Below are 24,320 nucleotides of genomic sequence, written 5' to 3'. Positions count from 1 at the left end.
ACCACCGTCAGGTGCAACTGGTGGCCATTCATGGATGCCTTGGTCTACAAGATGTCGTGAACCACGAAGGAGAGGTGGTGGTGTGGAAAGGTGAGAAAGATTTCATCAAGACAAAAGGTGATCTACCGCTGGTGATGCAGGCAAAAGGTCAGCAAACTACGCTACACGTGGCACGGTAGGTTAGATTCCCGAACCTTATCTAATATATTATAATTTATAATTTGATTAAATTTTGATTATAATTATAAATAAATAATAATAATTATAGTATAATTTCTTATGAGAAGAACTCTCATAATTATCATCTTAGATTTTCTATAGGAATGAAATAAGTGTGTCTATTCTAAATCTCTTATACTTCATAATTTATCGCTTATAATGGACTTGTGAATGATAGGAAAAAAGAATAAGGTGAGCTTAATTCTCCTTACGGATCAAAATCATTATACCTTTTGAACTCGATAATGATGCGTCTATAGATAAAATAAAAACATTTTGAATGATATCGAAAGGTACATATTATAAATTCGATCAATCGTTATTTGATTTCAATTTCTAATATTAAAGTTTTTAGTATAAAAATAGCATAATCATGGTTTTTATTCTTACGATTGTTATTAGAGTTATGTTTTTAAAATCAAATATCTTATATATGTTTATTAGCATCCTTTGCTTTCGAAAATATATTATTTGATTTTGATTCATAATACTTAAACGATCTACCTAGTAAATCTAGTTGTTTATTTGCGGAGGATGCAAAGTTCATCATGTTAGATTTCGTCACTGGTTTTGTTTGATGGCATGAAGCCAACTCATCATACTGTGCTAAACAAGAAATCCAATCGAATTCTTCTATAGAAGATGAGAAGCTCATCAATAGTTAATAAAATTATTGCGAGTGTAATGAAAATATTTGCAACAGATTACTTATCAAATTGTGCAGATTTCCCCTTGTTACAGATCTTACTGGGATGCTATTAAGAACAAGACAGACATTGTATTTATTTCCAAATGCAAGAAAGCCACCAAATCCAAAGACATTTTCCTCTGTAATGCAACAACAAGGATTAGTGCTTTATAACATGGAATCTGGTCTCATTACAATTTAACCTCAAGGAGCTTCTTCCAAATTAAAGTCGGAGCAGGTTACAAAGCCTTGTTAAACGTGATCTCTTCTTCTTGACGAGAAAAATTTATATCGCCTCATCAAAAGCCAAACCCAAGCCAAAATCTCCACACTTTTAAACAAATATTGGAATTGAATAAATCAGAACTTCAGACGGCGCGATAATCCAAAAAGAGATGCAACTTTTGTATAAGGATCTCACGTGTACCATATATAGGTTTTCCCTCGGCAATCCAATTCTTCTCCAAGACCGAAGCTTTTGCATTTGCCTGCATATCCGTTTGGAAAGCAGACACGACTTGGTATATGGATGTTTTGAGAACATCGGCCATGGCATAAGCTTTAGCATGCAGTGCGGCGCCTCTTTTTTTGGTAGTCAGTGCAGGCACAGCGTCTCTTTTCCCAGTGTTGACTGTCGCCCATCTGATGTTGGCAGGGCCCAGCATGTGTGCCAGCTGTACGCTGGTTTTTTTACCCACACAAGCCTCCACAGCCAGCAGGCAAGATAACAATGTCGAAACGACTGCTTTGTTGCAGCCAGTAAGTTGAGCAACTCCATACCTATCCTCTAGGTGAGACCGTGCCGTCAATGCTCCCAGAGCTCTTGCACACCACGAGCAAATCTACACAATATAACAAAAGTATTAATAGAGAAAAATTGAAGGCAAGAAACATGTTATCCTTTAGGTTGATAATCAATGGATCAAATGAACCAAATCTCGTTGGTAACAGAAGGATAACATAGGAATAGCTACAACAGCTCAAAGAACAGGAAAAGAAAAAGAAAAAAGGTAACTGATAGTATTTCAAGAAATGGTAACTGATAGCTACGACTGCTCAAAGAAAATCAAATCAACAATCGCAGAACAAAAGATATCCTTGGGAAGACTAAATCAGATGTGGCCTCCCAAATCCTGATGTGTGAAAAACAGACAAGCAACAGATATATTGGAAGAAACTGATACCCTGAAATTTTTTCAGCGATCATCCAGTACCAAATAGACTAACATGAAATAAGGATGTCAATCCCAGGATCACTTAAACCAGGATAGAGCACACACCAAAAGGTTTCTTTCCTATTTTCTTGCCTACAAGCTTCTTGACATAGACTTGTTACAAATACATATTACAGTTATAATATTTAAAATTCTGCCAGTGACAACAACTATGACCCTAATATTTCAAAATTCTGCCATCAAGTATTCAATGTGACACATCAAAGATACGCTTGTTGATATAAAAAAGGCGAACATAGTCACCCAGGTCTCAGAGGAGCCTCCTTAACCTTGTAACAACACATCCTCATCAATCCATTTTTAATATTCCAGATGAAGTCCACCAGCTAATATGCATGTTACTCTTGCTTTAGCATAACTACTGATTCAAATCTAAAGATAATTATAAAGTAATGGAGAACATATATATACGAAGATGATCGTCAGTATCAGTAATCAATATGACCATTTGCCCACTCATATTCGAAACACTAATAAATTTAGATTCTTTAAAGGATGTGAACATAAAAGCCTTGAAATCTTTCTTATAGTGAGATTTTTGTCAAACACACATTGTTCAGTTTTTGAACAACACCAATTACCCCCTTCCCATAAACAAATTAGCTTTTTAACATTAACATATCAATTATAGATAAAAGATGCAATATCACTGTCATGTCCAGTTTTGCTACCACACCTGACATCACCACCATTGAACACAAAGTGGCCACCGCTATGGATATCACTATTGCTACAATCATCATAAACACTACCAATATCCCACACCTTCCACATCACAGCTGCCAACAGCCACTGCCACAAAGCTATTGCTTTTGATTATTTGTTGGTACCGCAAACTATGAGAAGAGGTTCTTTTATTTTCTAAATTCTTGTCCACATTTTCATAGGTGCGGAGGTAATAGGCACATGTTGGTCTAGGAAACAGCCTAAGGTGCTTAGCCAAGCGCGTGGACAATCACACATGACATCAATGGTTTCCACATAAGTGCATGGTCAATCACCCATAAAACCAATTTTCTTCACATTTTACTTCTTTGTTTCTAGAGCTGTGACTGCTAAATTTAGCCTGATCAAGCACTAAATCCGTAGCCCAGTCAACATCAGCCGAATCAAGTTTCAAATTAATGTTGAATAAATATCTACAAGAATTTATCTTTAATCTGTTAGTGTCTTTCTGCTTCTTGTTCCATGGTGCTTGTTTTTTATTCAATGACATATGGTAACATACACTACATTGTTTCCTCAATTACCTACCAAGTGACAAAAATAAATCCTTGATTCAACATTGATGGCAAAATACATTAAACATTATTAAGTCAGATATAATTTATTTGAGAGGTCAACAAAAATATTTCATGAAAGAGGATTTGTCTAACATACATCAATTTTAGAACAAAGTATGGGGTGTTCACAGAAATGAAAAATATTTCCATAATCCTAATTGAACATAGTACCTGAAAATCATTGAGAGCTTCATGAAGCCTTGAGTCCACTTGAATGTCTACAGGTGAATTTAATTGCTTGGACAAGAGATCAGATCTATTTATGGAAAAACCTTCAAGACCTTCAGCAAGCCCAGAGGCAAGCTGTTCGATAGGCCTTAAGCATACATTTATAGTTCTTTGGTAAGTTTCACCAGTTTCTTCAAAAAAGGCAGCTCGACGCCAAGGTTCTGCATTGCTCTCTGTAACAATACACAGATCAAGATATGCAAGATACTGTATGAGGGATCTTGGATTGCTTTGTTCCAAAGTATCTAGCAGAATTTCACTAGGATTTGTTTCTGCTGCAGCTGATCCCTGTGGTGGTGCAAAAATGCACCTCCTAGTATGTACATCCTAGATAAATATAGAGAAGTAGATAGTGAATAAAAGCAACATGATTGGCAATATAAAAGATTGGTTGGAAGAGAAGCATGTGCAAAAGGGTTACAAATATCCCCGAGCCCCAATATGAAGGAGAAAATGTCATAAAATAATAAAAAGTCAATAATAAATTAGAAACTAAGTTAACCAACCTGAAGTAGATGATGGCTTAGTTCCCAGCAGATAGAAACAGTAAGTATCCCAATGTAAAATCTGAGCTGTTGAATAATGAATTTTCCTATCATATTCTGGTTCTTTAATTGATCAGGCAAAAAGAAAATTAGTATGACTGAAGAGACATAAGCCTGAACTGATAACTTAAGAGCTCTTTTCAATGATTGAGACAGACCAATCTTGAAGCTGTAGAAAAAAGGACGCTGCAGATCAAACCAATCAAGAAAACAACAGATTCTGTTAATGAAATTGATATAACATAATCGCTATACGAAGAAAACAATATGGAACTCACCTTATAAGATATTCAATGGGCATGGTAAATGACAATACATTAAAGAATTATATTTTTACACAAGGCACTTATAATTTAGCAAAAATTATGTGAAGGTCTGTTTTGGCTCTGTTTAACCTTTTTATATGTTTGGATTAGTTATCTTCCTGTCCTTTGTCAGCCTTCTTGCAATTTCAACTTAAAAGTTTAAACACAGAGCTAAAAGGATAAAGCTATGCATGCATTGTTAAGCAAGGCATATCATTTGCCGAAAAAAATATCATTGAATAAAATAAGCACCAAATCTGTTCAGGTCTAATTTCTACACAAGTCTGTCACTTGCATATATGCAAGCAGAATCTACTTTAGGACAAAGATTGTAGCCACTCAATTGTGCTACTCACATGCAAAAACCTATGTACATACTTGAGCCATAGTGGAATCAAACTGCAAACTTCAAACCAGACAAAAAGACTGAAAAAATTATGAGGCCATTAACAAAAACTTTAGCCTCGTCGTCATTGATACATCCATCACCCACACCTCCAAGTGCAAAGACTCCCAAATCATGCAAAGTTCACATCTGATCCCCGAAAAGAAAGTTTTTTCAAAAAATAATTGTGCTATATAGATTATGTACATGCACCCATTTAGAAACTCCAATCCTTCTTTTCCTGCACGGGTATCACTTTCAAGTGATTAAGCATGGGGGAGCAAGATCAACTAGAGAACATAAGTAAAGTCCAAGTAGACAACGCAGGCTAAATAATAAACTTTTCCTCTCACTTGCCTGAATGATCGGAAATTTTAGGATCCACCTCCTCCTGTAAACATAATGGAGACCATAAACCAGCCCAAAAACCAACCCTCTCAACCCCACGCCAACCAGGCTCGCCCCGTCCACCACCTCAGCATTCCCGCAGACGGCCACCACCGAGAGGAATCCCGCAACGCCACAAACCAACAGGAAAACACCGGAAGCGAGCGAGCGCCGAGCCCGGTGGGCGAAGTCGGCGGTGAAGGATGGACGGGAGAAGCCGCCGACGAGGGACTTGAGGGAAGCGCGTAGGGTGGCAGCGGCAAGGTCGGGGAGGGAGGCGGAGGGGTCGGGATGGGGAGTGGAGAGAAGAAAGATGGCGAGGGAGAGGAGGAGGAGCGAGAGGTGGAAGGCGAGGAAAGCAAAGAGAGTCGCGGCGGCGGAGGAGGAGGAGCCGCGGCCGAGGCGGTGGAGGAGGAGGGAGGAGGAGAGGTGGATGACGGCAGACGTGATGGACTGCCAGATCAGAAACCCAAGCCACCGGTTCTTGACGACTTCGTCGGGAAGCGACGAAGAAGACATGATGAAGCGAAGGAGACGAGAGAGGGAAAGAGGGAAAGGGTTTTGCGTTGCTCCAAAATCGCAGCAGCAAAACAGGCGGCTTTTCCTCGAACACATTATGGGCTTTATAGAAATCGAGACAAGATGGGCTCGTGGGCTTCGAAGCAATAGGTGGAAATAATAACGGGTCGGATGTCTTATAATTATATCCGAACCCGATAAACGACCAAGATATCTATTTCGTCATCAAATCCGTTTTGAACCTCATTAAAAGGTATCGACATTCAACACCCTATTCAAGCGGATCTACATGTACTCGAGAAAACACGATCCGCTATATCTTGAATTCCATATGATCCATTAGCTCGTTAAGTCGATGTCGACCTTCAAACTGGCCGGATTAATATATTGATATATAATATTAAATTTAATTAGGATTAGATAGCTAAAATTGATTTTTTTGAATTAAAAATTCACCCCCAAAACCGGATGAAAGTATGACGTGTTTCGATTTTATTGGCCAATTGAGTTGGCATGGCCCCCGCCAAATTGCCACGTACGTTGATACGTCGCGTATCCAATCACCGCCAAGCACGTAGGAAGGTCTCCCTCCCTTATCAAGGGGTCGGATCCTACCGTTAGATCTGACGTCGAGGCGCCTCCTTTTGTTCCAAACCCGTACCCGCGAGTCACCACGTCGTCTCTGCGCCGCCGCCATGGCGACTCGCCGGAAGCCGTCCTCGAAACCCTCGGAGATCCCGCCGGAGGTGCGGTCCGTGGAGGCGAAGCCCCCGCATGCGGATCCTCTGGCCCCTCCGAAGTTTGGTCTCATCATCCCCGTCGCTGCCGCGTTCTTCCTCTCTTTCTTCTACCTCGTATTCGTCAAGTACCGGATCGAGCCCGACCTGCGCCGATCCATCGCTATCAACGCCGCTATGAGCTTCGGCGCCTTCGTCTTGGCCGTCCGGATGATCCCCGTGGCGGCACGCTACGTGTTGCGACGCAATCTCTACGGGTTCGACATCAACAAGAAGGGCACACCGCAGGGCACCATCAAAGTGTCGGTTTTTTCCTTCTCTAACCCTGTCGATTTCTTAAACTCCTACGTAGATTTTGGTTTGCTTCTGTGAAACCGGATGTTACGTGCTAATCTATGGTGTATATATCACGCTGGTTTCCTATCTATTAATGGTTTAATTTGTTATTTCCAAGAGTTAATTGCATAAAATTAATTAATTATCTCGCAAATATATGAATATTTGTACTCAACTTTATCTTGTTTTCATTACTACTAAGATAGGTTTGTATATTCCACGGATGGTTTGAGTAAAACTTGCAAAATCTTTGCAACGATGTGACTGTTAGGTTGATAATGTACGTTCATTTACAAACAAATTTCCACTTTCCTTATATTCCTGAATGTTTGATTAAAGAAGAATCTAAAAATGGAGAATGATTAAACTTGATCTGCAAACTCTGTGGGATGTCACCAAGAAACCACACCTGAGCATAAGGTGACATGAGCTAGGCCATCAATTTTCATGTCTTTTGAAATTTAAAAGTACAAATTTTCTTTTCCAAGTTGATGTCGTTTTCAAACCAGGAGCATAGTATGACCTTGCTAAATTTTTGATTTGGATGCTACTATTTGCTCCAACTGCACTTTGATCCTTTCTAATAACTAGTTTACTAATAGTTACACATGGAGTTTTCTGCATACAACTTAAAACGAAAAAGGTTTTTCAACTTTTGGATATAACTCTATACCTAGTGATTTCTTGTCTATACCTAGTTACACATGAAGTCACTTTTTTTATCACTACAAGTGTTATTTTGTGATTCAGCACTGCTGACGTTATTATTACCTTTTGTCATCTTTATTTAATTTTAAGTTATAATTTGAAAATGGCTACATGGCAATTTTGGTTGATTGGAAATCAGTTAATATTTGCTTCTTTTGTCAAACACATCCATAAAATATATGTGGTGTCTATATATTTGTTTTTCTACTTCAGAACTAATTAATTTTGCCAGTAAAATATTAAATCTCTCATAGATTTAACATCATTGCTAATGTTAGCTGAATTATCAGCATTGAACATTGTACAGAATATGTAACCCTGAGCTTGTAGGGAGAAAAATAATGTTTTTTCTTACATGAGCTTATCGATGCAGCATCTGAAATTAATATGGACATGTATATTCTTTTGATATTTTTGGATTTGTAGGTTAGCTTATTGTTCTTGTTCCCTTGTTTTATGCATAAAAAATCTAATAATTTCTTGTATGGACTTCCAGGCCTGAATCTTTGGGTATTGTTATTGGAATTGTCTACTTGGTTATTGCTATACTGTTCCAGCATTTCAACTTCACTTCAGACTCCAATGTATGTATATTTATTCGATGAAACCTGCAATCATAGTTTCTGTTGGACAGCATTGCTTCTTAGATATGAATTATGTACCTTCGGTTTAATTTTTCCTTGAAATGAATTTTCTGGACAAGTACAAAAAATTATCAACAAAATTAATCTGGAGACTCTTTGTTATATTTCTGTTGTGATATGAAATTACTGTGTTATAACTACTGTTGGCACATACATTCATAATTATAAAATAGTTTTATCAGAAGCATAGGAAAAACTATAATTTTGAAACTATGTCATCTTTAACCTGAATTTTGGTATGAAAAAAGGATGTTCTTTGCCACCATTGACATGGATTACCTAACAATACTAAAGCTCAAGCATGAAAAGTAGGGCCTGATTAAGTGTGCATGCAAGATATTTAATTGGACTTAATAAAAAGGTTTGAAGAAATCAAATAAATGATCTAATGGATTTAATATTAGGAATTAGTATCCAGAAAGTAAATAAAAGACAGTTCAAATTGGATATCTTGAAATCCGAAGATGAAGGACAAAAGGTTCTAATGCTTCCAATATACTGCAGCCTCATTCTGTTCTTTAAGGGGAGATTGCCTTCAAGTTTGTTAGCTTTGCTGTTGAGAAATACCAGATTTCTACAAGCAATTGAGACAAAAGGAGTTTGTTCAATGTGGTGTGTTGAGTTTTTCAGGGTGTTAGATAGGAAATGAGTAGTAGATGTGTAAGCGGGTTTGGGGAAAAATGTGGTCAGATAGTATGATTGCTTGTTAGCCTGCTTAGGTTCTCATAGTGAATTATAATCATATGCCAGGGCATAGCAGTAACTTACAGTTAATGTTGCCCTATGCTTACTTTATCCGTCCATGCCAGGTCTTTGTTGCACTTGGACGAGTGGTACATCTAATTCTCATTACATGTCACCTTATCAGCTTCTTAATGATAGAGGTCAAGCATGGACATTTATGGTTGCACTCCTATATTTCATCATTCTATTGTATTTGATATTGGAAGGATTAGTCAAGTGGAAGTCAAATAATTTGGAACTTTAAATGTTTCCCCATCCTATATAGAGGTGCTAAAAAATTTCAAGGTGTTCATGTGACCTTCATATTCTGATTCAGTGATGATGTTTTGGTGTGTTATGCCAAATATGATCTGTCAGCCATTTGGAAATGTTTAGTGCATATTTTGATGTGGACAACTCTAGTTCAGATGATACTGGTGCTCAAGTCAAACTTCGATTATTATGTGACAATCTAGTTTTCATCCTCATAGGAGAAGCTATCTTATTGCAAGTCTTTCAAAAAATGCCTAATATTTTATATTCTTGACAATAGTGAATTTGAGTATATTCTTTGCTGAGCTGCCTTTATTCAATGCAGTGGCTCGTCGAATACAATGCGGCACTAGCATCTATCTGCTTCATGATTCTTCTAGGATTTGTGGATGATGTTCTTGATGTCCCATGGAGAGCGTATGATCCACTTGAGCAGCATAATCATAGTTTATTCATCCAGGATTTGCATATTTTATTTTAACTGTCCTCATCCACTTGACTGTCTCTTTTGTGCTTGGAAGTTGGTTGTCTCTGCAATTCTCAAGTTTTTATATGCAAGCTAATTTTCTTTTCTCTTCTGATGAGCAGAAAATTGGTGCTGCCCTCATTTGCAGCTCTTCCCTTGTTGATGGCATATGCTGGGCATACTACCATCATCATACCGAAGCCCCTCATTCAATATGTTGGAGCAGCTGTTCTGGATTTAGGTACTCTTCTAGTTGGATAGTCAAGATGTTTTAGAGCTTTACTTCACCATCTGTCACTTTGGTGTTCAATAAATATTACTTTTGCATTCATAAGGCATATTATTAATTTTCTATGGAATTGATAATTGAAGCTTTTAACATTAATTATTTGCATGTGCCAGTTGTCCATATAATTTTTTAGTGACTGAAATGCCAAGAAGCCATTAAGGAAATATTGGAACTAAACTATCATGCCATCAAGTTTTAGTGTTAATGTTTGTTGAGGCTTGAATCCAGAGGTCATTTCTGTGTCAAATCCAAAACGATTCAAATATGATTTCAACAGTTTTCATATTTCCTCGTTGCATTTGATTATAGATAAAGAAAAGGATGTTGGGAAAGAAAAGGTGCATGCAACGTGCTTCTAGATAAGGACTAATGAACACTTTCCTTTCCTAAAGCAGTTTTCTTTTTTGAGGGAGTTTCCCTAATAAAATGACTTAAAATAATTTGAAAGAAAACTTTACTAACTACACAAACCATGTGCATGACGCCTCAGCCATACACTTTAATTTCTCGAGGATTTTGAATATTTGTATTACTTTATCAATAGAAATAATAGGCAGAAATATACTAAGTTTATCATGAGTAGGTTACAGCTTTCTTTTTCGCAAATTGATTCCTAGTATTCTAGTACTAAAAGGGGGCATACTCAGTACACGAGGCTCCCGCTAATATGCGGTCTAGGGAGGGTTAATGTACACGGCCTTACCCTTAAATATTTAAAGAGACTATTTCCATAACTCGAACCCTGATCTCCTAGGTCACAAAGTGAGCAACTTTACCGATGTACTGATGCCCACCCTCTCCTAGTATTTTAGTACTAAATTTCACAAATTAGATGCCAAATGTACTAATTTTAGCTTAACAGATTTAAGCTAAAATTACATGGACAAATTTGATTCTAGAAATGAATATTAAGTCCAATTCCTACTTTTAACTTGTTATATCATAGGCCCCAACCTAGCCTGCAGGAATTACTCTACCTCAAATCATGACACAGTATCAAGCAAAGTGACATATGAAGAACATGCAGAAGTCTGAGTATCCACTTCATGTTCCTTTATGTTGGAATGAAGTTGTAAGGATGCAAGTTTTGAATATTCTTAATTAGTCTAATATATACATGGTTCATGCTGTCCTGATAAGAAATTAGTTGATTCCAATAAATTATTTTCTAATATTGAACTTTTTGTAGGAAGATATTCTTGCACAATAGTTATCATTTCAAAGTGGTTGTAGAGACTCTGTTTGCTGGATAATATGTAGCTACCACTTCTGTGTGGCAATTTTCTAAATTATGTTTGAGTTATGACAACGTTTTGCTCCTTTTTTCTCCCTCTTGTGTGTGTGTGGGTGGGAAGCACAGGTTGGATATACAAGCTATATATGGGTATGTTAGCTGTTTTTTGCACAAACTCCATCAACATACATGCTGGTTTAAATGGCCTGGAAGCTGGGCAGACTGTTGTAATTTCAGCCGCGGTTAGTAGAGCGTATGAAACATCACATATCTTCTTCCCTTTTATTTCTGAGATGGAACTAATGGTGAATTGTTCAATTTCAGGTCTTAATTCATAATGTCATGCAAATTGGTGCATCTACAGACCCGGAATATCAGCAGGCTCATGCATTTTCTATTTACCTTGTCCTTCCTCTGCTGACCACTTCATTGGCTTTACTTTCATACAATTGGTAGTTATAATTACTTTATTATGGGTCTCATGTTTGTGTCTTTACATAGCTCGGTATCCACAAAGTTCATCTGAATAAAGCTGGATGCCACTGGTTCAATTTAAATGCCAGGTATCCTTCATCAGTCTTTGTTGGCGATACCTACACTTACTTTGCTGGAATGGCTTTGGCTGTAGTTGGAATTCTTGGCCATTACAGGTAACCTGCAATCTTTCTTATTTGCTTTCAGTTTTATCATGTAGCTAGGATAGGTAAGCTCTAGTTAATCCTCTGTAGACCATTGCTCTTTGAACAGTAGAATATGTTAATGGTTCCTGTAAAGTGGATGAAGGATATCTGCAAAAAGAAACTTTAAAACTAAATGGTCACCATCATAACTGAATCTAGTTGTACTCTAAAATAAATCTACCTTATGTTTATGGTCCTTGATGATTGTTCGGAGCATGACAAAGGAAATAGGCAATATTTCTATGATAACACAAATTTGTTTTTTTTTTCTTTTGAGGCAAAAACTCTTGATCAAGGTTTCAGATCCTATTGGACAAGTATCTACATTGGTCTGACCAATGGCTGGTGCGAGACCATATAATTCAGTATGTTCAGTGTATTCATTTTTTTTATGATTGGACTATATATGTTAGTACACTGTTAGGTATATCAGTACCATACTAGTTTGACAAGATGTCAAAACCATGCTCTTGGTGATTTTCTGTGCTTCTATGCCCTAATTGGACCAATTAAGAGGTGACCAATGGTCATCTAATGCATTTCTTGAACTGTTTCCTGTTTATCCATCTGTTTATTCTACTTAGTTAATTTGCTCGTTTCTGCTGGTTCAGTAAAGTTCACGGCTTGTTCCTGGTATACTGTATATGATAATAAGCATATGTTTGCATTGTGTCTATTGTGCATGCACAATTGCACATGATTATGAAGTTGTATATACATCTAATTCATGCTAACCTAAAGTTTCTTCTATCTACAGCGAGACACTTCTGCTTTTCTTCTTGCCTCAAGTTTTGAATTTTCTTTATTCATGCCCTCAGGTTTGTTCAAGCTCTTAATATTCATTTGCACTCTGAACTATGTTAATTTCTATTATATGATTATCTCATTATTTATTATCTCTTATTTCCCTGTAGCTTTTTAAGATAATTCCTTGTCCACGGCATCGCCTACCAAGGTATCTTGACTGTATTCTTTCCCGCAAAAACTTAAAAGTATTTAATTTTAACTAGTTTCCTGACATTGGCAGTCTTCTGTTCTTTTAGATTTGATCCTCAAACAGGACTCTTGACGGGGACAAAGGATGGGACCCTTGTAAACCTATTCCTTAGATTGTTTGGTCGGTGCACAGAACAGATGCTATGCATCAGGCTTCTCATTTTCCAGGTTACTCGATTCATACAACAATTTGTGCTTTTTTACATGTGCAATTGAAATAATATTGGCTCCAGTGTACTTCAGTTGAGTGCCTGACATCTGATTTACAATAAATTAGTATTTAACTAGGGCATCTTATATTGGTTAGACTCCTAACTTGTGATTATGTCATAATTAAAACCCAGTCACCCAACAACTGTTTCCTGTGTTCCAACTTCTCAAACACAATATACTGATCACCGCACAACTCAAAGGCCATTTTGTAGATGTTATTTTTGTGTGGAATGCTGATGGTGAAGAACAGCCTTTTATGTTATTGTTACAAACTAAAATTCATTGTTTCAGATGCTTGTACGCTTATGAATGCAATGTGTATATTTTTCCTTTACAGGCTTTGTCATGCCTCTTGTGTTTCTGGCTGAGGCATGTTCTTGCTGGATGGTACAAGTGAGGCGCGAAGAGCAAACAAGGTAAGCTTGCAGTTCGAACTACATTCAAACTACATTTTGGCTGATCGATCCCTGACAATACTTGTACTCTTTATTAGAAACTCAACTTTGTGGATTCTTGTTGATTTCATTGGATGTAAAATTTTCCAATTTGGGTGGACGAGACTGTTATTAGCGATACTGTATTTAATCTGAAGAGTTTAATTACCGCGTCCATGGTTTATGCTTTTCAGTCTTGAAAGATAATACTCAACTCTTTACGGTCAAATCCAACGTCGTTACAGATTACAAGTGCATATGCCTGGAAATGTTAATCTTCGATTATTTGTTGATATCAGAATGCTTCGATCGGTCAATGCTTCTTTCTGCATGTCAGTTTGCGACATTGATGCTTCTAATGTGAAAGATGCATGACAAAAATTTGGATCACTTCACATATTTCATAGACCAAAAGATTTGACTTCTCCAAATATGTTTGGACCAGGAAATATCATTCAAGATCAGGCAGATGTCAAGAGCAGTACATCGGAATTGCTCAGCTTATGCCCATCTATAACTAAAGAAGAAGAGCATAAAACAAGACCATGCTCAGCAACAGAGTAGCAGTACCCAATGCCGAGAAGAAGCTCAAGAAACCTATTCTCGTCAGTGTCTTAAATCGATCATTTGCAGCAATCGAGGCCAGCAAAGGCAAGCAGAAGTATTCATTCATTTCCTTCCAGATGAACAATAGTTTGAGACGAAGAACGAGTAGCTAATTAGGTAACTGTCTGTCACAGTGACGTGAAACCCGTCATCTCTCTCTTGCAGTGATCACCATATGCCTGTCCGAGGAGTGTAGCTCTCTTTAGAACGAGAAGCTTGCAAGTATATGACGGTGGATACGGAAGAAATCATTAAAAGCTACGGAAGGATGAGGAGCTACCGGGGAGGCCGGATGGCCCGGCACTGCTCCGAGATCTTGCGCCGCAGGTAGTAGCCGTGGTGGGGGTGGTCCGGCGAGATGAACCCCCAGCGGCGTTGGTTCTTGGTGATCTTGAGCAGCCTCAGGAGGATGGTCTCGGTCAGGTCGCCGTCCCTGGCCACGAACCGAGCCACCTTGTCGATCCGCTCCTTCTCGTCCTGCGCCAGCCGCGGGCAGTCCTCCACCCCCCGCCGGATCATCTGCCGCTCCATCGCCGCCTCCTCCGCGTTCCCCATCCGCAGCTCTCTCATGTCTCCTCTTCTCCCCTCTCTCGATCCAACCGAGGAGGAGGAGGAGGTCTTAAGAAGCGGGCAAAGAGGAGCCGTCTCCGACGCTGAGACCGATTCTTAAAGCGTTCCGAGGCTTTTGCATGGCACTGGCACGACCCTCAAAGTCCAGCTGTCCCATGCATCTACCCTCCATTCGAGTTTACGTGGACGTAATCGAATGCAACTTCTTTTGCAGGTACTCTCCCTCTCTCTCTCGTATCTCTATTTATTACTCTTTATCTCTGTTCTCGTAAGCTCAGAAACGATGGCCACTCGAGAGGAATAGCAATGGAGATTGGTGAGACCGTACACCAGGGAGTAGACGAGCTACCTATCCGAGGGTGAAGGAAGGGGGGTGAACTGCCGCCGCCCTCGCCGCTGCTGCTTGCGGTGGAGGAGGCGAAGGTCAAATTAAACCGCGGATTCGGGAATTAAAATCAACGAACCGCCCGGTTTACGCCGGCCGGACCGAGCCGACGTTTCATCATCCTGTGTAGGGGCGGATGCGGAACAGCGACTTCCACCGATCATAATCCAGAGTTCGAGTTCATCCTAATCCGTCACTCCATAGAGCATGTCAACTTCGAGATTCGTGCGCGCTTGATTGCTCGCCTGTGAAACGGCTCTGAGTTTTTGTTTTTAGAAACAAGCAACACAAAACAAAAAAACGAAATCAAGTGAGCAAAGGTAGAAGAAGCTTGTAAGCTCTGTAAACAACATCGACTAAGGAATAAAAGACATGATGAAAAGATCATGTCACCAAGGATGATTCTTCAGAACAAAATAAGAACCAGCAGCAGTGGAAGGATCAAATAACTTCATCAGTGAATAGTGATACATCTAACTCGGTCTCTTCCTTTAAATGTACATTTAATACAACACTACAAAGACCAATTTATTCTCTCTTACCACTAAAACTTGTCATTACAAAATGCTCCCGAGGAAAAGGACATGGTAGCAAAGCAAAAGAATCACTAAGCTACGAGCGCCTGATAGCGTTGACATGCGCCAAACTTCCCCTCTATCAAGCATATGCAAAGCAGGCAACCTCAACCAAAGTTGAAGTTCGAGATACAGTTCTGATTGGCCTGATTATGGCATGAGATCTTCGAGAACTTTGCTTGAAAGGAATGTGGTACGCAGACGAGACGGCTTCAACCACCAATCTTGGGTTTACATGAGAAGATTGTGGACTTCAGAAACATGGTCACTTTGGGACGGAGAATTACCAGCATCTCGGCTCCTCCCGAAAATGACTGTTGCCAGGTGCATGCGCCTTTCAAAAATAGAACAACAAATTGTGATCAAGATGGAGAAGGGAGAGAGGAATCCACATTTTTGATAGGGTATTGTTACTAGTTAATGCAAAACTGAAGGTCAAAATGGCTCGATGCTATGTAAGTGGCATACAATTCACTTGTATATAGATATCACAAATGGCCATTTCAGAGTTGTTCACATACAATACTATGGACGGTCGGGACAAGTGCAAGATACTTTCCCTCGGAAAAATCCAAAATAACTCTAGAGTTATCTTCCTAAGTTTTCGCTGACTGCTACACATGATTCATTGAAACAATCACAACGGGTTGCTAGTTTGCCATGAAAACTGATCTTGTACGAGTTTCTCTCTCTCTCATTATTTCTAATTGTTTCTTTTTTATACCTTCACAAAACAATTCCAGTTTAGCATTGTCCACCAATCTATAGAGGTACTAAAACTGAGATTTGAATGGGAAAGTGTCAGCATCCTTGAAGCCATTGTTCGAAAAAGCATCACAAGAACCAATTACAGTGACCGAAGATCACACAGATCATCAAAAATAAACTACAAACACTAATTACATTAATTACAGTCCAAAGATCGCCTCAGGTCAACCAAATAATAATTTAAATATCCAAACTGTAGAAGTATCTAATCTTAAGCAACCATGATAGCAAATAACTAGAATTTAAAAGATCGGAGAAAAAAAATTAACCGGCAAGTGGAACCATACCTGGCTGGTACCGGGCAATATGGAATGCATAAGGTTCTCATTGACATGCACAGGCATTGGAGGCATCTGACTCATGATACCGGGCATTCCACTCATGCTGTTAAAAGAGAAAATACCAGGTTCATGAACTAACATTATAAAAACATGAAATCCACTTGCATGAGTCTCAAATGAAAGATTTCAATTGGAATTCTTGAATGACGAAAGTACCTATTCAAAATGGCTCTTAGGTTCTCACTTGAGTGATACAAGAGATCAATATTATTTTGTATCTGCAAACAAATAAAAAGACATGACCAACCAAGAGATATATTTCTACTTCTGCATGTAGATAGTAGCAAGCAGAGGACACAAGCCAAAAGGATAGCACAATGAATACCTATTACTAGCAGTATTCCCTTGTACTTTACTGTTCATCAACATGTTTGTAGTAAATCAGAATATACGATGAAAGAGCCATATGACAGACAACCAAATAATCTTTTTCATGTCAACAATGTTAACTGTTGTTGCAGATTAACTGAGTTTCCTTTTTTCTCAGATTCATCATTATCCTTTAGATATTGATTACTGGGCTAATAAAGTAGCAAGAAACAATACAAAAGTCAAGACTACATCCCCGCTTCATTCCGGTGTAGATGGATTTGTAGTTACGAGAAGTGATAGAAATGAACAGGAAAGGCCATAACACAAAGTCAATGAATAAACAGATCATGAAATTAGAAATATTTGTGTAGGCCAGTTCTGGAAAAGATAAGTCTGCAGTTGCTCCTATACTTGCTGGATACTAGTATTTTCACAAACGATACATACCTCATGCCAGATTTATAGTGCTACAGTTCTGTGTCTCCTTGGTTGATCATTTTTCTAGACACATGCAACCTCATTCAATTAAAGAAGATAATTTTTCTGACAAGGAACTTATAAAGTGCACATACAATCCACATATTTTTTAGATCGAGAAAGAATTCCCGATTTCAGGGCATTCGGTCTGGAGGCAGAATAGTGACAGATGTTTAAAGAAAGATAAAGCACTGATGACAATGCACTGATCATTAATCCCTACAAGAATTAATTCTTCTACTAGTTCTTCATGAAAGGTTTGTCCTATGATGAACAATGATAGCAATAAACTTCTTACTTGTGCTTGTTCAACAAATTATACTGTGTTGAACAGAGGAGCAAAGGACAAGCCGATGCAGAAAAATATATCACGCATCCAAAAGGAAGTAAATGACAATTTTTTAGTGGCACATTTTATGAACTAGCTCAAAGAAGAACCTGATTCCAAATATTATATGAGAACAGACAATAAAATGGTAGCAATCACTCCACTCTACACATCAACAGAGTTATAAGTCAATTTTTCCATCTAGAAGTTGCAAATGGCATGACCTGACTCCAAGCACTCTATGAGAACAAAATGTACCACAGCTCATAGCAAAAGAGAACCAAACTAGGTACCTCATTATTTTCAAGATTAATTGCAATCTGATGAAAAAGTTTGGCATTGTCATCCAGAAGTTGCTGTGTTCTGTTGTCAATCACAGGTGCTGTTGAAGAAACAGATTTAGAATTGAGATCAGAAAAAGAAATATCAAAATTAACAAACTATGTACTAAAGAAGAAAGGTTAAGGATAATAGACTCATGCAGCATTTTACCAACAGAACTGGCAATGCAAGCTACAGGATGAAGCTATCACCAAATGTTTTCTATTCCATGATAACATGCAACGGAAGCACATTATACAAGGACCTAAATTACATTAAGAATTTTAACTAATCATGTTGACATCTTTTATAAAGAAAAGGTATCCATGATAATCTTAACAAAATCAAACTTTAAGCACAAGAAGCTACTCCTTCCTATGCTATCTTTAACAGCATGTGTTTGTAGTTTAAAATTGTCACGTGATAAAACAATCATCCCATCTTTCTTTTCAAAAGCAAGTCAGAGCAATTCTGTAAATTCTTTAGTATTTTCCACATAATCGTCACTTATGCTGAGATTCTCAACAATAACAAGAACGAATTTGGCATGAACACTTCAGACAAGTTTAATCAGCAACTAAGGTTGACCTAAGTGTCTCAATGGTAGCACCTACCGACCTTCACATAAGAACTGAGTAATGTGGTTCCCATCGTGCATTCTGAATGAATAGGCATCTGCAATCTCTGGTTGATTACAGTGTGCATTAGCCATCGAGGAAGAACCTATCATCTTCTCCTGAACAAAATGTTATATGATAGTCATCAAAACCATGAAAAAAAATTCCTGGAAGTTGGATCTTGCAATAAAACGAAATTACATTTCTAACATACAAGAGTTCCATTTACCTATTCTCCTTTGACCAAAATATACCATTGTTATTTCATTATGGTTTCACCGTGGATTAAAAGAAAAACAAAAAACAAAAGAACATGAAACAGTTTCGTATTTAGTCTGTTGAGTTTAAAGAGCCATATGATGCACTATTACAAACAGACCATAAAGATCTTAGAATAATCTGATATTCTCATCCATTAAGGTTAGATCATTGAAGAATATGGTACTAATGTTAAGCATAGAATCATCAACATATTTGAATTCATTAGACTGGGGTAAAACTTGCCTTCATGTCTTTAATTTTCTTTCCAGCATAAGAGTCTTCAGGCTTACGCCGTTTACCTTTCTCCTTCTTCTACAAATATGACAAAAATATTAGCATAATCAAAATTTTCTAAAACAGGTAAAAGCTTATTCTTAGATAATTTAGACAGTTGATAAAATCTACAAATCAAATATTCTATATACTGTTCAAAAAAGCAACAACATGTTATAAAGATGGAGAATTAAAACATAATGTTGAGAAAAAAAAGAACATAATGTTGAGGTCTTTAATTGATGAACAATCAAAATAATTTTTATGAACAAAACAAACCAAATAAGTTATGTTGTTTTTCATAACTGAAAGGTAGGAATGCAAGATATTGTCTATTCATGTTGTTTTTCATCAGTTAGATATCAAGATTCTGCGAGGGAGCTCACAAGGAAAAAAATGGGGTGGGCAAACAAAATGCATTCCAAAAGTTCAATTTTTGTGATAGGAATCCCTCTCTACTTAATAAGTTCAAAGGTGCCCGAACCATAACAGTTTGAAAAGTGGATACAATCTTTGAAGAAATGATATGAAGTAATTTTTCCATATTGAAAGAAATATTATGTAGTCATCATTTTTTTGGGAAGATTAATGCAATTTCTTGCGGGTAGAGACACTTACCTTCAAGGTTCTGCTATCCAATGTGCTCTAAATAACAAAGGATCTTACTGTCACATATCACATAAAAGACTGAAGGAGAGTTAAGATCATGCACATATACCTATATGTACAGGAAAAATGCTATTAGTCCCCTTTAAGCACCTTTTTTTATTGTTGCATTCTTGTTTTGTGTTCTGAAATGATGATTAGTTGATAGTTTGAACTTGAAGAGCTACAGAAATCTGACACAGTCAAGGAACTTGCAACTAAGGAGTTAGTTTAGAGTTTTCCAAAGAGGAATGCAGACCAAAACAAGATATGATATGGATGACCTTAAGATTTTCCAACTTAATTTATCAAAGCAGGAATTAGGGCCATAGCCTCACCTTCAAAAAACAGTGCCGTAAACCATCATAAGACCAAATGATCTAAATAGCTGCAATAAAGTATGCAGCCATTCAAGACTTTTACAAACAAATAAAAAAAAGGAAAAGAACAAGATGCCTAAAGAAGACTTGGCAAATCCAAACTCAACAAATTGGTGCATTTAGATATGCAGTTTCTCCCAATATAATACACAACAAAAACTAAGAAACAAAAAAACTACTAGCATTGAAAACAAATAAGTGAACAAAATATAGCGGTCATGCACTTCGACTGCCAAAGGAGATACATTGAAAAGAAAGAAAAAAAGAAGAGAATCTTGTATTTCATGATTAAAACATGCAAAAAAATACTCACAGTCATCCAGCGGCACCTCATTGCAACATCCCTGACAGTCTTGTCAGGAAGCTTGGCTGCTATCTTGATATACCTCATCATATTAGGTTCACTAGAATATCTGAAAGTTTAACATGTAACATGTTAACACAAAAAATTAATTACAGCCGATTGTTTCTGTTGCCCAAAACAGAGTGAAGGACAAGAACTCAAGTATTGTAGAGGAGAAAGACAACCAATGATATAATAAGATTCCATTTGAATATTGTTTCAGTTATCTTATTTTACAGAATACAGATCATGATCAATTTAGTTTGATAGAAACCAGAGACATATTCGGTTTGAGTGAAACATGAGTAGAAAGAATTATTTGCAACAGCTACGTCATGCAAATGAAATAGCAAAATATAGGTTCAATTTTCTCAGACATGATATCTTCTGGATCATTAAAACCCTCAATCAGTTATGTAAGATATAAAGAACAATTACAAGGTGGAAAACAGAGGTTCACATCAACCAATATCTGGAAGCAACATGTGATAAGTGGTGTTTATTCAAGTGCATCAGTTAATGTCTCATAATCTACAAAAGATCTACGTCAAGGTTCACCATACCATGGCATACTGCTCGGTACGGGTGGTAGATACAGATCCCAATATAGGCGATACATACTGATCTGTCAGTACGCCCCACTATACTGTGTGTCGGTATATCGGTACGTACCATACCAACGGTTGGTCGGTATATCGGTATGGACCAGTAAAACGAACCATGAACATAGACACAGTCAGTGAAAATGAGCCCTCGACAAGAAGGAGTAATTCTCAACAAAACTAGTTCTGGCCTAAATTTTGAAAGGAACTCCCAACAGATGACTTACGTGACAAGGCCTTGCTTCAACACTTCCAATTCCTCAAACGTCCAATCGACCGAGAACTCCGTAGAATGCTTAACTGGTTCAAGGAAGACATTTGCTGGAGAACTGCCGGTCGAAAACATGACAGAAGTATTGTTCAACACTGGGGAGTTCCCAGTCACTATCATCCTTGTTGATCCATTTATTCCACCTGAGCTGTCCATGCCACCGGGAGAAAACCCAGTTGCACTGTTTTCGGAACCTGGCTGAAAAGAAACATGATGATTGCGAAAAGATTGTTGAAGCACTGCCTCATAAGGGAAATTGATGTTATTATCTGCCGCCATTCTCATTATACCGAAGCTCTCTCTGAAGCACTAATCTATCAAAAACACTCAACTAGTGCAAAGCCAGAACCTTTGAAATTGCCCCCTCAAACACAAAAGTTCAACATCCTCAAACTGTTTCTACCACGAAAAATATAATACATTACAGTGAAACAGTGGGAAACCCAGAGTAATTTGATAGCCAGAGTCTGCGCAGAACACTGGGCTCATCTCAAGAACAGCTGAAACTGCTTAGAAATTGATAATTATTCGATCCTTCCACCATGAAGATCTCGTCTTTCTTTCCTGGGTGAAGCCAATAAATTAGCGCAATACGCAATTACAGTCCGTAATGGAGTCAAAATAATAATCATCCAAAACCCCACGAAACTCGGTTCAAGAAACAATCTTTTATAGTTCAAAGAAATCCGGACGCCAAATTGAGCAACAGAAAACCCTAATTTCCATCACACACGCTCCTTAAATCAAAAGGAAAACCTAGGAAGACAAAAACCTAGAACAGAGAAAGAGCAAGAACCTCGCCAATCTGTGCACTCTTCGTGCTATGCTTCTCCAGAGAGGGAAGAGGCACCCTAAGAAGATACGGCCTCCGGCGCTCCTCTCTCCAATGCCAAGGCGAAGAAAGGAAGCCCCTTTTGCAGCATATAATTGCGCAATAATAACAGCAACAAAGTGATGTCTTGGGATTCAGGAAAGAGGCAGTGGGCGTCCCGATGCGGGCATGGAATTGGATGCATGTATTGGAGCCAATTATTGTGGAGCCTTCCTTTCCTGCTCTCTTTCTCCCACCTTTCTCTCCTCCCCCCCCCTGCCTGCTCCTCTCTCTCCACCCAACCCCTTTTTGTCTTCTTTATTGCACCCCTCTTGGTTTGTTGCTCTTCTAAAGCTCTTCACCTTGTGTGAACGAACCTTTTACCCTGCTTACTTGGTTGCCTTGCTTTTTAATCATGCATTGCCATTCTCACCATCTCTTTCTTTCTTGATACCTTTCTTTTCTGCTGCTGCTTTAGTTGCTTGTTTCCTTCTGCATCTGCTTCACTGCCCATCCCCTCTCCCTCCCCTCCTGACCAACAAACATTGCATTAATGACGCCCCAAAATCTCCAAGAAAACAAAACCTCTAATCTACTTTTTAGAGAGAGAAAAAAAGTTCAATTGATCATGTCACCATGACCATGCTGGTTTTAACTTTATATGAGAATTAAGAATAGCAGCTTTCTTTGATCATCTGCAGAAGAGTCTGTGGTCATTTCAAGATCAATGCTTTGTCTGATAAGACAGAACTCATACAAAGTCCAAAACAACAAAAAGGCACTCATTGTTAAAGGAACAAAGACCTCAAAGTGTGATGCGACACCTCAATAGAAATGATTTCTGCAACTTGGATCCAAACCGATCTGCAGATCTTGCGGACGTATATCATAACAAAATTGCAAGGCAAAAGGTTACCATCACAAACCCCATATCTTATCTAGATTTTGCGTTGCTCTTTGGTAACTTAGTCATCATCATCTCTTTTATTGCGTTCAATTCCTCTAATAAAAATTTCGAACTCGTTCAACCTCCCTTGCAGCAGATCCGGCCGGGGAATTCGATGATACACAACGCGACTCGTGTGGCAAGAGGTTGACGGCTCTAATACATGCTTATCGGCAATTGGGTTACGTGTCGACATGTGGTGCGTCCACGTCGACGATCGATAAATCTTTACCGGATCTCGTCCGCGGCTCTCCGTGCCGCGGAAAACGTGCCCGCTTCGTCGATGGGGACCGCGCGGCGCCCCGGCCATCGTCGACCACGTTTTCAATGAGGATTGGGCGAACGGGGCGGCGCCGAGCGGTTAAAAGGGCGGAAAAGGACACGTGGTTTGGTGAGTAGATCGAGGCAATCTACCGGGCTCACCCAATTGCAGTATATGTTAACGTGCCGTGTGGACCAACATGACCGTATATTGTATGATTCATAATACACCCAGCTTTTCTGCAAGACAAAATAAATGTATGATCTCAATCGTGCTTCTGATTACAATCCATCATCATTTTTTTACTTTATCTTTTTATATTCTAATTAATTATTAATATTTTCTTTCCATCACTTTATTCTACATCGAACGGATGCTATCAGTCATCTGTCTGCGCTCATGCATTTACGATGCATGCTACCGAATCTGCTCATTGGTTCTCTAAAAGAAGTCTGTAGTGGTGAGCTCATTCCTTTTCATATCATTGTAATTGCTCGGCTGATGCTTTGGCCGGCAGTGGAAAGAGCTGTTTGTGCTACAACATCACGTAGACAGTAACTTTTCCCTGTCCATAGAAAAAAACAAGAAGCAGGAGGAAGAAAAGCATGGAATGTGGAAACCCCATCAGGAAAAAGCTTTCTGAGTGGGTTTAAGATACCAGTTTAGTGTGCCACATCAAGAAGGAAGACCGCAAGAGGG

General features: G+C 38.4%; 3 protein-coding genes across 7 annotated transcripts; 1 reads left to right on the top strand and 2 right to left on the bottom strand.

The window, feature by feature from the left end:
- Window positions 1–1,050: 1,050 nt before the first annotated feature.
- LOC103972112 (uncharacterized) lies at window positions 1,051–5,873 on the bottom strand. Its single transcript, XM_009386318.3, has 4 exons — window positions 5,246–5,873; window positions 4,160–4,384; window positions 3,597–3,980; window positions 1,051–1,749 (listed from the first exon to the last, which is right to left on the bottom strand). Exons 1-4 carry the CDS (start codon window positions 5,792–5,794, stop codon window positions 1,276–1,278), a joined length of 1,632 nt encoding a protein of 543 aa, XP_009384593.2. The 5' UTR covers window positions 5,795–5,873; the 3' UTR covers window positions 1,051–1,275.
- A 543-nt stretch (window positions 5,874–6,416) lies between these two features.
- Window positions 6,417–15,405, top strand: LOC135652892 (uncharacterized). Of its 4 annotated transcripts, XR_010502246.1 has the most exons (13): window positions 6,417–6,833; window positions 8,072–8,159; window positions 9,541–9,632; window positions 9,804–9,922; window positions 11,331–11,446; window positions 11,529–11,656; window positions 11,768–11,854; window positions 12,642–12,702; window positions 12,799–12,839; window positions 12,928–13,048; window positions 13,431–13,509; window positions 13,973–14,178; window positions 14,299–15,405. XR_010502246.1 is itself a non-coding variant. In XM_065174210.1 (12 exons), exons 1-11 carry the CDS (start codon window positions 6,490–6,492, stop codon window positions 13,488–13,490), a joined length of 1,257 nt encoding a protein of 418 aa, XP_065030282.1. In that variant the 5' UTR covers window positions 6,417–6,489; the 3' UTR covers window positions 13,491–13,509; window positions 13,973–14,289. The 4 variants fall into 4 exon arrangements, 3 of the variants coding, with proteins under 3 accessions (XP_065030282.1, XP_065030283.1, XP_065030281.1); XM_065174210.1 differs by lacking the exon at window positions 14,299–15,405 and having other exon boundaries at window positions 13,973–14,289; XM_065174211.1 differs by lacking the exons at window positions 13,973–14,178; window positions 14,299–15,405 and adding an exon at window positions 13,587–13,720.
- Window positions 15,406–15,521: 116 nt separating this feature from the next.
- Window positions 15,522–23,290, bottom strand: LOC135652893 (uncharacterized). Of its 2 annotated transcripts, none has more exons than XM_065174212.1 (9): window positions 22,399–23,290; window positions 21,559–22,166; window positions 20,700–20,799; window positions 19,332–19,397; window positions 18,829–18,946; window positions 18,183–18,271; window positions 16,929–16,990; window positions 16,719–16,815; window positions 15,522–15,997 (listed from the first exon to the last, which is right to left on the bottom strand). In XM_065174212.1, exons 2-9 carry the CDS (start codon window positions 21,885–21,887, stop codon window positions 15,947–15,949), a joined length of 912 nt encoding a protein of 303 aa, XP_065030284.1. In that variant the 5' UTR covers window positions 21,888–22,166; window positions 22,399–23,290; the 3' UTR covers window positions 15,522–15,946. The 2 variants fall into 2 exon arrangements, with proteins under 2 accessions (XP_065030284.1, XP_065030285.1); XM_065174213.1 differs by having other exon boundaries at window positions 19,332–19,400; window positions 22,399–23,289.
- Window positions 23,291–24,320: the final 1,030 nt, after the last annotated feature.

The sequence above is a fragment of the Musa acuminata genome, chromosome BXJ3-11 (assembly GCF_036884655.1).
Source record: "Musa acuminata AAA Group cultivar baxijiao chromosome BXJ3-11, Cavendish_Baxijiao_AAA, whole genome shotgun sequence".
Lineage (NCBI taxonomy): Eukaryota > Viridiplantae > Streptophyta > Magnoliopsida > Zingiberales > Musaceae > Musa > Musa acuminata.
This window is presented reverse-complemented; position numbering and strand designations above follow the sequence as displayed.